The sequence below is a fragment of the Montipora capricornis genome, chromosome 2 (assembly GCF_036669925.1).
Source record: "Montipora capricornis isolate CH-2021 chromosome 2, ASM3666992v2, whole genome shotgun sequence".
NCBI classification, from domain to species: domain Eukaryota; kingdom Metazoa; phylum Cnidaria; class Anthozoa; order Scleractinia; family Acroporidae; genus Montipora; species Montipora capricornis.
Genome location: NC_090884.1, coordinates 7,029,244 through 7,041,743, shown reverse-complemented (window position 1 = coordinate 7,041,743; position 12,500 = coordinate 7,029,244). Strand labels below are relative to the sequence as shown.

The 12,500-nt window shown below is 41.6% G+C and overlaps 1 protein-coding gene across 1 annotated transcript; it reads left to right on the top strand.

Annotated features, from left to right (window-relative positions):
- Positions 1 to 1,176: 1,176 nt before the first annotated feature.
- LOC138038658 (solute carrier family 35 member G1-like) lies at positions 1,177 to 5,010 on the top strand. The gene is made up of 2 exons (XM_068884653.1): positions 1,177 to 2,672; positions 3,577 to 5,010. The coding sequence occupies exons 1-2, from the start codon at positions 1,659 to 1,661 to the stop codon at positions 3,598 to 3,600; spliced, it is 1,038 nt and encodes a 345-aa protein (XP_068740754.1). The 5' UTR covers positions 1,177 to 1,658; the 3' UTR covers positions 3,601 to 5,010.
- Positions 5,011 to 12,500: the final 7,490 nt, after the last annotated feature.

Sequence of the window (12,500 nt, the reverse complement as noted above, 5' to 3'; positions counted from 1 at the left end):
TTTCTCCATTAGAAATGATTCGTATAAAAATCTGGAATTTTTGAGGGCGAAGGAGAAAGGAAAACACACAATGTCCAAGGATTGACAGGCAACCGAATGCAAGTCACTAGAATAGACTCAACCGAGGATATTGAAAGTTTACTGAGCTCAAGGTATTAAAAATAGCAGGTTGTCTACTTGTGATTAGATCATATCGCAAAATGAATCTTACCTCTTTTTCTCCGGACTTTGACTGGGGCTAAGAAGGCAGAAGTAAGAGGCGATTAATCAAAGCAAACATAGTTATCTTCCCTTGAGTAAAGAGACTGAATGGCATACAGGAACAACATTATCAACGATGACAACTGTTTTACCTTGGCAGCTCCATGGTATTCCAGTAATAAATAAATTATCATAATTATTGAAAAGGTGGGAATATTATCATAGATTTCCAAATGGTGGGAAAATATTAAAGTTTGTTCTTGTTGGTCCCAAGGGGGTATAACGAAGCAGTATTTGTGTAAACAGAAACAAATTAATTCCATTATTCAGCCTATTTATTTCAACTGCAAACATAATTAACACCAGCAATTTTTCAATACCATCACAATGACTTTCGTATGTTGCGTTGAACGTGCCATAAGATTTTCCTGGAAGAAATAAACACGAGGTCTACAAAAAACTTGTCAAAAAATTGGTTTTCAATCTGTAAGGGTAGACATGCCATTCGTCTGAATACCGTCACAATTTTTACTGGGTTTTATTTAGGGCTACCAGGAGCTCGTGTCCGGGGGATACGTATCGCTTGCTGCGTTCTCAGTTATAGAGTATTAGGGAGCTTAAGCACGCATCTTTGTGAGACGCGGATGGCAACCGGAATTCTCGGTTTTCACATGACGTCACGACCGCCATGTTGGTGCCCTAAACAAAGAAAAGGCGGCCATGTTGGTGCCCCGACCAAATCCTCCGGGAATTTAAATCTATTGTTATGCAAACGCTTCCTTTTGTTTTCGTTGAAAAACATGGCTGTTGATCACGTGAGTGAAAACCAGCAATAGGACATTTCTCGTACCAGGACAGTGGTGTCTCCCAGATTTTTATACGAATCATTTCTAATGGAGAAAAGATAGTTAGCAATGTAAATGTGGTTGTCTCATTCCGGCGTTCCGTGTTTAAGTATTCCGGCGTTCCGTGTTTAAGTATTCCGGCGTTCCGTGTTTAAGTATTCCGGCGTTCCAGGTTTGAGTATTCCGGCGTTCCATATTTTTAAGTACTCCGGCGTTCCATGTTTAAGTATTCCAGCGTTCCGGCATTCCATCATTCTGGCATTCCGTGTTTAAGTACTAGCCGAGAAGAGAGACCCTCGGGAGAAGGTTTGCTAGCACGCTGCCTGGGAAAGACAGAGTCCTTCTTCGTCATCGTCCAATTTAATCTCACTCCCAGTCGTTTTTCAGGGAATATTTTGTAGTGATATATCTGTGGAGCTGTCGTGACGGCTTGTGTCCGTGAGGGGGAATCAAGGTCAAGGACGTTAGCGATCGATGTCCATATGATCATCAGCTTATGAATGTAGATGTAGATCAGCTTGCAACGATCTCTGTAGTCACGCAAGTCATGTGCCCCAAAAAGCGCCGGGTAGTCAAGGCAGTGAGAGAAAAAGTATCTAAATATAGTGCATAATGGCCGCTAAAATTGTTCCTTCGGTCATATCGAGACTTCGTCGAAAAGCTGACTGCCGCGAACAACGCCTGGCTGAATCCTACGCGAGGCTTGAACTTCAAGAAATTATCATCACAGAAAATGGTACTATCTCCAACCAGGAGACACCAGAATCTCTCAATAACGCAAGTTGCTTCAATACAGTTACGGATAATAATTACAGACCAGATGATGAACATGGAGACCCATCGACAGCCTCGATTGTTGACCGAACAAGGAGGAAACGGTTTGCTATCACAGGAATTTGTTTGGCCATTCTGTCTTCTCTCTTAATTTCCATCACTGGTTTAATGACTAAACTCGCTGACAGTATCCCCAGCCTGGAGGTCAGCTTGATGCGTTTAATTTTGCAGTTTGTGTTTTCGATTCCACCCACGATTTTTTTCCGGGATAAACTCGTTCACCCTTGGAGGAGAATTGGATTTTTAATTCTGCGTGGAGTTATTGGGGCTGTTGCACTGAATTTAAGTGTTTATACCATTAAACACATGGCTCTGGCGGACGCTAGAGTGATATTTTACACGTCTCCGGTATACGTTGCTTTTCTTGGAAGGATTTTCCTCAAGGAAAAAGTGAGCAAGTTTGATTTTTTTGCGACATTGATGAATTTGGGAGGTGTGGTGCTAATTGGAAGACCATCCTTCTTATTTGGGTCCCTTGGTAAAAGCTCTTCCTCCAAACAAGTCTGGTTGCCTACACTTCTTGCAGTAGCAGGATCTTTTTGTTTTGCATGTAGCATTGTGATAACCCGCAAACTGTCGCAAGAGGTATCAAGTAGAGTGGTGGTATTCTATTCAACAATGGTTGCAACTACCGTAACATTTTTGCCTGTGCTTATCTCTGGTGGAATAAAATATCCTGATTGTGGAACTTATGATGCTTATTATATTATTGTTTCCGCAGCAATTACCTATGCTGGGCAGTTAGTAGGAACAAAGGCCCTGAGTCTGGAAAAAGCATCTGTGGTCTCTTTGGTACGTACAATAGGCATTGCATTCTCTTTTCTCCTACAATTGGCTGTTCTTGGTGTTGCTGCAAATGGACTCAGTATTGGTGGAGCTGTTCTAGTTTTGCTTTGTAATGTTACTATTTTTATCAAGACGTTTTTAGAACAAAAGAATAAGGTCTCCATTTCCTGACACAAAGAATGGATAAAGGAATTAGGGAAAGGAGACCACATATACCATAATTTGCTTGCAGTGCACTTAGTGCTAACCATTGGTTAACCCACTGACTCCTGGGAGTGAGACTAACAGATTTTACTATGTCTGACGCCAAATGATTTTACTCATCACCTGGGGCATCATGGGATACCTGAGGAGTGAATGGGTTAAGAGGTATCAAAATCTCTATGACTGTTTTCATGCTTTTCAATTAACAATTATTCGCCGAAGGCGAAGTGATTGTTGGTGAATATTCACCGATAATCACTGAGCCTGAGGCAAATAATTGTTTTAGTATAAATACACAGGTGATTATTTCAAAAAAGAGAAAACGCAAAATCATCTAATTCGCTTACAGTGGCAAAATGACTACTGGCAGCCATTTTGTCCGTCGAGGTGATTATCGGCTGATAATCCGAGATAGCGAGCCAAAGAGAGTGCGCGATTTTGTATAATCACCTGTGTATTTATACTAACACTGGTTAGTGTGAGCCAAGCCTTTTAAAGCATCCCTAGTTAGGTCTCTTTGTTTTCACTCACTCAACAAGCAATTATGTTTTTAATCAAAACGAACTGGAACACTTGGACGTTAACTGCAGATATGTGAGTACGTAAATCTTTAGAGTAATTGATAATTCAACTAAATATTGGAATTACACAAGTATATAATGCAAGATTAGGAAAATTGGGGAAAAAAATCGATTTTTTTTTGTAGGTGTACGGTGGCCAAAGGGGATGAGGCTTATGAGGTGGCCCCTGCATATTGAATGGCATTAGTAGAGCTTAATTCTTGGAGTATCAATTCTCAGGTATTAGTCTAGGACACCAAGATGGCTGTAATTTGTTTGTTCATGGACACAAAGGTGGCTGCTGTGCCAATTTGTGTGAAAATCAAGGATTTTTGGTGCTTAGGATTAGTGTCTCTTGTTTTTGTTGCATGTCTATAATGAGAGGCACCCTGACTAAGAGTAGGGTAATGATTTATCAAAAACAAAGAGTTTAACAATAATATTTAATTTTTTAATATTTTTTGTTGAACCATATTGGAAGCTGTAATAGGGAAATTGTGCCTGAAGATTTAGGGCCAGTTATTTAAAGTACCCCTAACTCAAATATCTATTTGAGTTATATATTTAGATGAATCTTTTCACCCATTTCACAACATTTAAACAGAGCCTAGGCAGTGCTTTTCAAAACTGCCTTCCAATTAAGAGTTTCATTTTGGCCAATTCTAGTACACAAAGTACAATGGTTGTTCTTTGTCGAAAAAAAGCGTTGAGAAGACAATGGCAGAGGAGATGAGCATTAATTTTATCTACTTCAAGCCATTCACTTTGATCCTGAAAATATTGGCAACAAAATGATTAATAATGTAACTTAAACATTTAAATAATGGGCCCCTATTAGTAACTTTGTTATGTGACCAGCTCCATGGGCAGGCAAGATTAATCAATTCCCGCTCTGTGATTGGCTACCCGAGCGGGCAAGAAGGGGCTTGTTCAGTCAAGATGGCTGGATATTGGCCTCGTTCTTTTTTGCGTGTTTATGGACCTCGACTTCGTCTCGGTTCATAAACACGCAAAAAAAGAACTTGGCCAATCTCCAGCCATCTTGACCTCACGCGTGGTCAATAACCCATATATATCACAAGTTTAAAACTCGAAAATGGTAATCATAAATGTGGAATTCCTTTTCTGATAAATTTCTCGTTACATCACAAACAAGAGGATTCTGAGCGAAAACGATTTGCCGAAACCGTTTGAAAAACGTTGGGCCGACTTTTTTCAAGATTACCCAAAAGCAATCTGTTTCAATCTTGTCTATTTGTGTCCATCCGTGCTTCTCTAAATCCTTTTACTGTATTTCTTTTATGTTGTTCAACAGTTTTAAGTGGTTCTTGCAATGTTTTATTCTACTTTTTTGGGCATTTTGGGTGTCACGAAATTACATCATTTTGCGTGACATGGCCCCTTTAAGCAAGTATTTGTGTTTCAAGACATTGCTGTTACGTGAAAGAATGTTGTAAAGTTAATCCTTGTAATGAGACATTCCCTCCAAATTGTTGAAACTGATTTGAGCCACCTTAATTTGCACCGTCACGGGAGACGAAAAAGCAAACGTGCTACATATCAGAAATTGTTGTTTTACCTCATTCATGCTATGTGTTTTGTTTCAGTTGAGTCTGAATAACAACTAAAAGTGACCTCGTTTGGACACTCCGGCCAGACGTTGTGCAAATTTTTAGGGGCAAATTGGAGCATTATATTTAGTTTGAAGCTTTAAGTGGAGGGAGGGGAGGGAGGGATAAAGAGAAAGATTTGCATTTCCTTCCATCTTAATCTCTTACAAAATCCATGTCTCAGTTCAAGGTTGCCTGAAAGAAGGGTATCTTTTGACCATGGTACGTCCCATTTTGTGCCTTGCCTCGGTCACGTCGTTCGAAATGTTTCATTAAACAGAACGTGAGAAAAACATTTGGAGAGAGATGTGATCGATAGCGGCTCTCTGTGCTTCTGAATTTAGATGAACTATTTAACACCTTTCTTGCAAGGAGTTGTCATTCGACGCCATCTCCTTTTGATCTGCACTGGCAAACTGAATTTTTGTTTACGTCGTGCTACCAGCTACCTCTAAATGCAAAAGTCGGTTAAGGACGGTGCCTGCTAATTTAAAGGTATTTTTGCGCGGTTTACTGAATATGCGGTAAAAGCAGATCTTAACAAGTGTTATTGAAATCCAAAAAGAAATTTGGAGGTAACCACGCGTTTTTCGAAGATAATTAATCAACAATTTTTGTAAAAAGCTTTAAAATAGAAAGCAATGTGTGGCGTTCTTTTCCAAATTGAAGTTTACAGTGCGACGCGCCTTACCCTGTCTTACCTTGTCCTCCAATCAGGATGTGTGAATTTGATTGACAGTCACACCTCCTTGCAAAGTTCGCACAGTTGTAAGTTGAACACCGTTGCATGGGTTGTAGAGTTGACGTATTTATACGTAATTGTCAAATGTGAAAGTTTGTTGGGTGGCCACGGTAAGGCGCGTTGCACTGTAATTATCTCTGAAAAATGCGTGGTTACCCCCAATGTTCTTTTTGGATACCATAGTTTTAAACCGCGCAAAATATCCCTGTATTAATAAGCACCAGCCATGGAAAATCCGAGTATCTCGAGATGCGCTGAACGTATCCGCAAATATAGTAGGCACTGCCATAAAATTTGCAGATGGTGATCGGCCGATGACATTTGATTGGTTAACAAAAATTTTCCTGACTTTTTTAAAATAACAAAAGTATGCAGATTTAAGAAAAAGGGGCTGCATAAATAAAGAGATGCTCCATCGCTTCCTTCAGTGCTGAGAGACCAGGCGACAGCAGTTGATATTCGAAGAAGCGATTCAAAATTGCCACTAACTTGCCGTCAGTTGAACGTGACTAGAATAAGGTGAGACACTCAGTTTTGTGTATATAAAGTTTTACTTAGGTTAAATATGGTGTCATTACAACAATTTATGAAAGCTAACCATTCGAGTCGGCGCTTAGACCTAATCAGTAGAGATCAGTGCCTAACCCAGCAGTTCTTCTCTGCCTAAACAGAGTCTCTTGTTTCACCGCCAAAGCGGGTAAACACTGAAGTTGTCAGGTTGCCATAGGTAACCGAGGCTCTCTATTGGTGACAATGTAGGATTTACATGGGAAAATACAGGAAACATATATGTAGCGAAGTTCAAGTCAAGAAATTTGAAAGAAATTGCGACTGAAAATCGATAAAACTTACCACATGGCTTTTCGTAGTTTTCCTTGATACTCACAGAGAGTTTCAGAAAAATAACGTTCACTTCACCTTGCATGCAGGTCAAATCGAAGCTTCAACATGCCCCCTACCCCCTCCCGGGCAACCCCTGGGCTTTTGACTTTTTTGAAAATCCAGAACACCACAAAATCCAGGCTACAGCAAGGAAGTTTCCAATTTTAAGACAGATTGTCGGCATTTTCCACTCTTTTTTTGAAAGAGGGCAATAAGTTTTGACTGACAGATGGATTTTTTCTGACACTCATCACCCAATCAGGAACGATCTTTCCTCTGTCCGAGGACGAACGGAGGTTTCGGAAATGTTAAGAGATTGATTGCAGGTGGTTTCTCACTCCTTCTCTTGGCCCCTTCACCCTTCGCATTCTGGCACCTGGAGTCCAGCCCTGCCATTGTTGAATTTGTCTTGTTTGCTTTAAGAATGAAGACTACAAATTTACTTTATTTTATTTTTTGCTTTTGATGTAGGTAAATGGCAGATCCGAAATAATTGTCCATGAAACAAAAGAACAAAGCAAACATAACAATACCTAATTAGCACGGTCTAATCGGAATAACAATAGTCCTTTTGTCCTCCGCCATTTTAGTCCGGTATAGGGAGGTCAACTATTGTCATTAATGTGCCAACCAGAGCCTCATTGGCTGTTACAACAAAGGTTCTTTTGTTCCTGTGGTTGGCACATTTGAATGACAAAAGCAACCTTTGCAAACAGATATCTTCCCTATATGAAAGTCTACCCAGCTTATTGGAAGTGAATTGTAAGTGAAAATTGCAGAATACCCCGAAAGTTATTTGCATTTCATTGAATAAGAATAAGCTCTATTGTATTCCGGCTCGTTCTCCAAAGAATGCCGCCTAGGGGAAACAATATAGTGGTGAGGTGTTGCGGGGTATTCTGTAATTGCTCCTGAGGGGATATTCTAGAATCTAGCCTTTCTATTAATTAACACTACAGTGTAAACAAAAGGTAACTTTTTCTGCAAAAAAGTAAGCTCTCAGGTAGACCGGCTACGAACGTCTATAGTGAAACGTTTTTAACGAGAAAAAAAATTGTTACATAAAGGGAATTATAAATACCTCCAGCTCTAGCCATGATGAATCACTCTGTGAAAAAACGTTATTTGTAACAGAGATTATGATCGTGGATAAAAGTGCCGTACGGTGCAGACATTTCGTTTGCCGCCATTTTGCAAATATCAACTCTCTTTTCCAGTATTACTCGATTTAAAAAAACTGTGCTAAACTGCACCTGGGGCGAACTTCCTGGGGTTACGAAGGCGCATAGGAACTGAGCATCAGGCAGTCATTTTTTCTATTGGCGCAGTATGAGGTGAGAGAACAGGAACCATTTGCACGGAAAATCCGGTTGGAACACAGGTAAATATGGAGAAAATATGAGGCGAAGTTTAGGTCTGGAAATTTGCTAGAAAATGGAAATAAAAATGGATGAAACTTACCATGTGGTGAGCTGTTGTTATCTTTAATACGTACACGAAGTTTCGGGAAAAATGGTCCCCGTTCACCTTCCTTCATAGCATAGTGGCAAGGTAGGAGACGGAAGCAAGCGTTGGGACTCCGATCGACCCAAAACAAGCACGGTTTTATTCGCAAAAATCGAATCCAGTCGCTAAATAAACACGTTAGGCTCGAGCAAAAATGAATTTCTCTAAACCATGAATCCCCTGAAGCATCTCCAGGCTCCATATAAGAGAGGCGTTACTAAACACAGGAACGGAACGGAACGGAATATACCGGAATAAACCGGAATATGCCGGAATGAGGCGGAACGACACCGGAATGACACCGGAATGAAACGGAATGAACAAGAATGGTACCGGAATATACCGAAACAAGCCGGAATGACACCGGAATGACACCGGAATGAGGCGGAATGACACAAATAAAGCGGAATAAACCGGAATATGCCGGAACAAGGCGGAATGACTCTGGAATATAACAGAATGACACCGGAATGAGACGGAGTGAACAAGAATGGTACCGGAATATACCGGAACGAGGCGGAATGACAACAGAATAAGGCAGAATAAACCAGAAGGACGCCAGAATCAAGCTGATTAGCGTGGACAGGAATGACAAGGAACAAAAAGTAATTTTTAGCAGTCCAGACTGTGTGTTACGAGTTCGAATGTTTTGAGGAAAGGTAGCTTGCAAACTAAACTGAACGCAGGGTTGTCGGAACAACAACAAGAAGATTTATTCCAAAAATGAACGTAGTTTCCACGAAGTAAAACTCTGAATAACTCGTATTCGACAAACTTACACGGCCTCCGCCAACTTGAATGCACACAGCTTCTGTCACGCTTGACTAAACACGGCCAACGCCAACTCTCTTCGCTTGTGAAAAACTAGTTAGAAAAACACTCCGTTTGGACTCGTCTACTTATATACTTTGACAATAAATTTCTAGAACTTTCTAAATTAGTAATCAATCTAATTATAGAAAGATTACAAAACACACCGATTTAGAAACGCTTACGTACAAACCTAAATATAAACAAACTACGAACTCTCGCGAGGCTTCTAGAAAGTAACACTTGTCACGCAATATTATTTTTCGTAACATAACCCCCTCTTGAGAAGAAATTTCCTAAATTTCTATTAACAACGAAAAATTAGTTAGATAGTACCAACTGAGGAGGCAGTCCAGTGTCTCTTAAGTTATTCCTCTACTCTGCTTAGATAATCTGCTCCTACATTCTCTTGTGACTCCCATCTTTATCATGTCTGTAATATCCTTCTTCAGCGATTCTCTTAAGCTATACGGTACTGGGTATGGTCTTGATCTAACTGGTTGGTCGGATGTAAGCTTGATATGATGCTGAGCCAAGCTTGTTGTGCCTGGAGCTTCTGTGAATAAGCTTTGAAACTCATTTGCAAGATCCATGAACTCTGCTCTTTGCTCATGAGAAAGGTTATCTCCTATGGTCACATCATTGACTGACTCTTTCGCGACATAACCACCAATCTCCAGAAAATCAATACTATCCACAGGGTCAACTTCTTCTACTTTACTCTGAACTTGTTCGTTCTTACAAATGTTAGCGTTCGTTTCAACAGCAACTGCTCCAACGGAAACAGGATCCTCTCGCTCAAAATACTTCTTCAGTAGATTAGCATGGTAAACTCTCTCTTTTCCTTTGACCCTCACTCTATAATCATTGAGACCAACTACAGCACGGACCTCAAATGGACCTTTCCACTGCATTAGGAGCTTGTTGTGGTCGGTCGGTAGCAGCACTAACACTTTATCTCCAGGTACAAACTTCCTGACTTTAGTCTTTCGGTCGTAATAATGCTTGCCTTTGTTCTGAGCTTTCTGAAGCTCGGTGTGCGCCAGTTTGAGGGTATCTTCAAGCTTCTCGCGCAGCTCAAACACATACTGATAGCTATTCTTTACTTCAGGCTCCTCCAGCTCTTTCGTCCAAAGCTCTTTGAGAATAAACATCGGTCCTCTGACAGCTCTTCCATACAGCAACTCAAACGGCGAAAAACCAGTAGACTCCTGGGGAACTTCACGATATGCAAACAGCAACGGGTTAATATAGCGGTGCCACTGTCTTGGCTGTTCGCTGCACAATCTCTTTAACATGCTCTTCATTGTTCCATTAAACTTTTCCGTCAGGCCATTACACATAGGATGATATGGAGTCGTGGTGAGCTGTTTAATGCTCAAAAGTCGCGTCACTTCCTTCATACACTCAGAGACGAACTGCGTACCAAGGTCACTCAAGATCTCTTCAGGCACTCCCAAACGACTAAAGATATCCACCAACGCTTCTGCCACAGTCTCAGTATCAATGTTCTTCAGTGGAACGGCTTCAGGATAACGAGTTGCAAAGTCGACCAATGTCAATATATATCTATGACCGTCCTCACTCGGGGGAACAATAGGTCCAACCAGGTCGATTGCTACTCTCTTAAACGGCTTGTCAATTAATGGCATCTTCTCTAGGGGAACCTTCGGTACGGAACCCTTGTTAACTGACATACATCGCAGGACTTGCAATAACGAGTCACGTCCCCTTGAATGCCTGGCCAATAGAAAGCGCTTTGAATCTTATCAGTCGTTTTCTTTATTCCCATGTGACCTCCCATGATCGATCCGTGAGCTACTTCCATTATTCGACTTCTCAGCTGCACAGGAACCATAACCTGCTTCAGGGGTTTACCTCCGTTCACATAAGGGTGCTTGTAGACGCGGTACAGAACTCCACCTTTCACTTCAAATAAAGTCTCAGCCTGGCCTCTCACAACTACGTCATCTTTCTCCCAAAATTTCTGTAGGCTCTCGTCATCACGCTGCATTTGCTTGAGCTTTTCTCTATCAACTACAGGACTTTCTTTGGTATCTGGTACCTTCAACGGAATATGTTCTCCAGCTTTCTTAGCTTGACTTCTCGTAGTTACAGCACAAGCTTCTTGTACAGGAACTTGCCAGCTTGGATCTGGGTCGTCAGCGGCTCTTGCGCTTGGTACATTACCAATAATTAAATCATAAACAGCATCGGGAAGACACTGCGCTTCCACTTGGCCCTTGAGATAAGGTGTATCAACATCAATCTTTGCGATGGGAACTTTCCTTGCCGTATTGTCAATGAGCAGCATAACATTAAATTCGCCAGGAAACTGATCCTCAGACACAAGGTCCCTCTTTACTACAATTCCACTACAACCAGTATCTCTCAGGACATCAACAGGCTTCTCTCCAACTCTACCTTTCACGACAGGCATTTTACTTCTCACTCCAGTCAACGGTTCAATACAAGCACTACTCAACAATGGAATCTTCTTACCACAGGCTAACAGCAACTGATCATCTTTAATACAGGCCTTAACTTCTTCATCAGTAGGTTTAACCTCAGGTGGCTGAACTAAACAACTGGCACTCACTTGACCACGCTGCACAGGGTTACCATCCCTACTTTGTCCTCCTGGTCTGCGTCCACCTGACCGACAGTTTCTGGCTTCATGTCCCTGCTTGCCACATAGGAAACACTTTCTTGTTAGGGTTGGGCAGTTGACAGCTTTATGACCTCGGGTGTTGCACTTAAAGCAATGCAGAGCTGGTGGATTAATCTGCATGTTCTTCGCCTCCTCCCTCTCAGGCTGCACTGTTGGCTTTCTGCTCGCTGAGCTGAACAAGTGTTTACCATGAGCCTCCAAGTACTGGTCAGCGATCTTCGCAATCTTTGCTAGGGTCTCAGGTGCCCTTTCTCGCAGGTGAATTGCCAAATCCTTAGGGCAAGAGTCAATAAATTGTTCTTTCACGATCAAGTCCTTAAGACCATCAAAGCTTCGCGCAGTATCCGAAAGCTCTAGCCAACGTAACAGGTATCTGTCCAGTCGCACAATAAACTGCTCCGGACTTTCGTCAACTTCTGGTTTGGATGCTCTAAATTTTCGACGATAGCCGTCTTCGGTAAGGTCATATCTCTTCATTAACGCGATCTTTACCCTGTCATAATCCTTAGCTGCATCCTCCGATAGACGTGAATACACTTCTAGTGCCCTTCCAGACAACAGAGCACTGAGCTTCGATGCCCATCCATCTTTTTTCCACTTAGCCGTCTCCGCGAATCTCTCGAACCTCTGCAAATACGCGTCCAAATCGTCTTTACCATCAACAAACGAGGGGAGTTTAGGTGCCTTAACCCGATCCTCTCTCACTTCAGGACGTCCGTCAGCACTCTCCACAGCCAAACGTGCAATTTCCAGCTCATGTTCTCTTCTTGCCGCTTCAATAGCCTCTTTCTGTTTCAACAGCTCGGCTTCCATCTCCAATTTTCTTAGTTCGCGTTCTTGTCGCCTAGT